This window comes from Solanum stenotomum, chromosome 4 (assembly GCF_019186545.1).
Source record: "Solanum stenotomum isolate F172 chromosome 4, ASM1918654v1, whole genome shotgun sequence".
Taxonomy (NCBI): Eukaryota; Viridiplantae; Streptophyta; class Magnoliopsida; order Solanales; family Solanaceae; genus Solanum; species Solanum stenotomum.
The window spans coordinates 38,970,730-38,975,350 of NC_064285.1; the positions used below are offsets into that span (position 1 = coordinate 38,970,730).

Sequence of the window (4,621 nt, forward strand, 5' to 3'; positions counted from 1 at the left end):
CATGGTAACTATTTGTGATCGTGATACATTGGCTGACCTAACTGAACTAGAAATGTTTGAATTTGATGTTATAATGGGTATGGATTGGTTGGCTTTTTGTTATGCCACGGTGGATTACCGAACTAAGAGAGTGCACTTTCACTTTCCAAACAAGGCTGTCCTTGAATGGGAAGGCAATGTTGCAGCGCCAAGGAGTAAGTTTATTTCTTATTTGAAGGCGAGGAAGATGATGTCAAAAGGGTATATATGTTATCTAGTTAGAGTGAGAGATGTGGAGGCAGAACCACCGACTCTTCAATCTGTTTCAGTAGTAAATGAATTTATTTATGTGTTTCCTGAAGAGCTTCCAGGTTTACCCCCACAACGAGAAGTAGATTTTGGTATCGATTTAATTCCAAGCACTCAACCTATCTCTATTCCTCCGTATAGAATGGCCCCGGTAGAATTACGTGAATTAAAGGAATAATTAAAGGACTTGTTAGAAAAGGGGTTTATAAGGCCTAGTGTATCCCCATGGGGTTCACCAGTGTTATTTGTATGTAAGAAGGATGGCACGTTGAGAATGTGTATCGATTACCGACAATTGAATAGAGTCACAGTTAAGAATAAATATCCCCTCCCCAGAATTGATGATTTGTTTGATCAGTTACAAGGTGCCAAGTGCTTTTCAAAAATTGACTTGAGATCATGTTATCACCAAGTGAGGGTGAAGGAGAAGGATATACCCAAGACAGCTTTTTGAACACGGTATAGTCATTTTGAATTTCTCGTTATGTCATTTGGGCTAACAAATGCACCGACAATTTTTATGGATTTGATGAATAGGGTGTTCAAGCCATTCTTGGATGTATTTGTGATAGTATTTATAGATGATATCTTGGTGTATTCAAGATCAAAAGAGGACCATGCAAATCACTTACGACATGTATTACAAGTTCTTCGTGATCGGCGGTTGTATGCCAAGTTCTCCAAATGTGAATTTTGGTTAAAATCAGTGACGTTCTTGGGTCATATTGTATCTGATGAAGGAATAAGGGTTGATTCACAAAAGATAGAGGCCGTGAAAGATTGGCCAAGACCAATAACAACCACAGAGGTTTGTAGCTTCCTAGGGTTGGCAGGTTATTATAGAAGGTTCGTTGAAGGATTTTCTTCTATTTCTGCACCTTTAACTAAGCTAACACACAAGGCAACTAAATTTCAGTGGAATGATGCATGTGAAAGAAGCTTACAAGAGTTGAAAAGCAGGCTAACTTTCGCACATGTATTAGTACTTTCGGAAGGCACAGAGGGGTATGTAGTATATTGTGATGCTTCAGGGGTTGGTTTAGGATGTGTACTAATGCAGCATGAAAGAGTAATAGCTTATGCCTCAAGACAACTGCGGCCACATGAGAGAAACTACCCAACACATGATCTTGAACTAGCAGCGATTGTATTTGCTTTAAAGATATGGCGCCACTATTTATATGGGGTTCACGTTGACATTTATATAGACCATAAAAGTTTGTAATACATCTTCAAGTAGAAAGATCTGAATTTGAGGCAGCGAAGATGGTTAGAGCTAATAAAAGATTATGACGTTGATATACTATACCATCCAGGGAAAGGAAGCGTAGTAGCCGATGCTCTCAGTCACAAGACAATATCAAGTATTAATGAGCAAACCGTGGAAAAAGAAGGGATGGTGAAGAATCTACGTCAACTAGTTAGTTTGGGAGTTCGTCTTCTTGAAACCCCAAAAGAAGGGATTGTAAAGCCTAATGCGGCAGAATCTTCATTAGTAGTTGAGGTGAAAGAGAAGAAGTTCAAAGATCCTACTCTACAACGACTTAAGGAGAAGGTAAATCAAGGTACGATAAAGGAATTTTAGCTTACACAAGATGGAGTACTTTGTTGTAAAGACAGATTGTGTGTACCTAATGTTAATGGTCTAAGATGGAGGATAATGACAGAAGCACATCATTCAAGATATTACATCCATCCGGGATCATCTAAAATGTACCATGACTTGAAAGGAGTGTATTAGTGGGGGGACATAAAGAAGGACATTGCAGAATTTGTGGCTTAATGTCCAAACTGCCAATGAGTCAAAGTAGAGCACCAAAATCCGGAGGTTAAATGCATTGTATGGAGCTTCCAACTTGGAAGTGGGACATGATCAACATGGATTTTGTCACTAGTTTACCTCGCTCGTTTCATAAGTTTGACTCCATATGGGTAATAGTTGATAGACTCAACAAGTCAGCACATTTCTTGCTAGTTAAGACAGATTATATAGCTGAAGACTATGCAAAGTTATATATTAAGGAGATAGTTCGGCTACACTGGATTCAAATCTCTATTATATCTGATCGAGGAGCTCAATTCACTGCAATGTTTTGGAAATCATTCCAAAAGAGTTTGGGAACACAAGTGAATTTAAGTACAACCTTCCACCCTCAAACAGATGGCCAAGCAGAATGCACAATCCAAACACTTGAGGATATGCTTCGAGCTTGTGTCTTAGACTTCAAAGGTAGCTGGGATGATCATTTACCACTTATTGAGTTTGCCTACAATAATAGTTATCATTCTAGTATCAAAATGGCACCTTATGAAGCTTTATATGGAAGGAAGTGCAGATCACCTATTGGCAGGTTTGAAGTAGGCAAAACTGCTTTATTTGGACCAGACCTTGTTTTTCAAGCTATGGAAAAAGTTAAGGTGATACAACAACAGCTAGCAACAGCTCAAAGCCGACACAAATCATATGCAGATGTTAGAAGAAGAGGATTATCATTTTCTATGGGAGATTGGGTGTTCTTGAAAGTATCGCCAATGAAAGGGGTAATGAGATTTGGTAAAAAGAGAAAGTTGAGTCCACGCTACGTAGGGCCATATAAGATTATTCGAAGATTTGGCCAAGTTGCATATTAGTTAGAGCTACCTCAGAAGCTTTCAGCAGTTCATCCGGTGTTTCATGTCTTAATGCTTCGGAAGTGCATTGGTGACCCATCCTATATCACTCCTATTGAAGATGTACAAGTTACAGGGGATCTCACCTATGAAGAAGTAGCTATTGCTATTCTGGATCGTCAAGTTAAAAAGCTAAGGAATAAAGAAATGGCTTCAGTAAAGGTGCTTTGGAGGAACCAACAAGTGGAAGAAGTAACGTGGGAAGGTGAGGAAGCGATGAAATCCAAGTACCCTTATTTATTTGAACCTAAAGGGGAAGTCCAAGGTGCAGAATGGGGGCATTAATAGGTACGCATGAAAGGGTATTTCTTATGTGGTTAACAGTACATTTAAACTAAGGTTTGAACTTATTTAAGCTATTTGATTGTGCTAGCATTTCAGGACGAATGTTCCAAAAGGGGGAGGATGTAACACCGCGTATTTTACGTGTACAAGTCCTACACATATGGAACTTGATTTAGCTTGGTGGTATAAGTAATAAACTTGATTTCCTAGATGAATGGTAGCAATAAATAAGCTATAAGGGTAACTCTCATGCATTGCAATATTGCACGATCGAGTGAACGTCAAATTTTGGAAGTATTTAAATTCTGGATCAAAGGGCTATATGTAGGTGTAAAACTTAAGGTGATCAAGTGTATATAAGTTTTGAGTTAAACTAAGGAGATTACGCTCGGAAAATGAATAAAAGAATTGAAATGCTTGTTGGACTTTATAAACCTAGTAGGTTTCACTTACTTGCTCAGCTCAAATGGGATAGGTAGATGGGGTAGATTAGTTCATGCATTAGTGGGCTCACTTGAGGCCCAAATTAAATAAAAAGGAAAAGGGAATGGATATGAGGCCTCACACCAATATGTCCAAGTCCAACTACTTGAGCCCAATAAAGACTAAGGCCCAAATTAAGGTATAATTCTGGCCCATGCCTTAATATTAGAAAGAGGAAAGATTGCATCCCAAGATGAGTACATAAAGGGCCCATTTTGTGTATATATAATTTCAAGCAAGTGCATCACCTACTTGGATCAATTTGAGAAATTAGTGGCTGCTATTATAACTTAAGAAGTGGGGAAAAGTAAGACCTTTATAATCCCCAAGTTGCTGGCCATTTCCTCACTTTTAAGAATAGATAAAAATCAGATTTCTCTCAAAGCTTCTCCTCTCTCTTTCAAAGCATAGCAGCAGCAACAAGTTTCCTAGGGTTCTTGGATAAACCCAAGCCCTTGCAAGGTAAGATAAGTGGAATTACTAATGGATTTAGCCTAATTCTCTCATGGAATGATAGATAAAAATGTTAATTAGTTAGAACAAGTAGAGGACTGAATCTGTCAAAAGTTTAATTGCTCACTTTCCTTTGTTATTGAGAGGCTTTTCTCTTTTTCTTTGGCCTATGTGAAGGGAAGCTCAAGTTATTGAAGAGTTCAAATTAAAAGAAAAACGAGTTATAAGAATTAAAGTAAAGTGACTGCCCTATCTTTGTCTTCCATAAACACGAGTCTAAGTATGATATTTTAAGTGTATTGTTGATAAGAACTCGTGGGATGATGATGGGAAACTATGGTTTCACGAACTTTATTGTATGTTGGATTGTTAGGACTATTTTTGGGATAGGTTGATGTATAATCATATTGGGGACAACTTGGTTTATATCTGGAAAGGGTGT

At 38.1% G+C, this 4,621-nt stretch overlaps 1 protein-coding gene across 1 annotated transcript; it reads left to right on the forward strand.

The window, feature by feature from the left end:
• The first annotated feature begins 772 nt into the window (after positions 1–772).
• Positions 773–3,243, forward strand: LOC125861487 (uncharacterized). The gene is made up of 4 exons (XM_049541374.1): positions 773–1,505; positions 1,605–1,843; positions 2,152–2,829; positions 2,920–3,243. Exons 1-4 carry the CDS (start codon positions 773–775, stop codon positions 3,241–3,243), a joined length of 1,974 nt encoding a protein of 657 aa, XP_049397331.1.
• Positions 3,244–4,621: the final 1,378 nt, after the last annotated feature.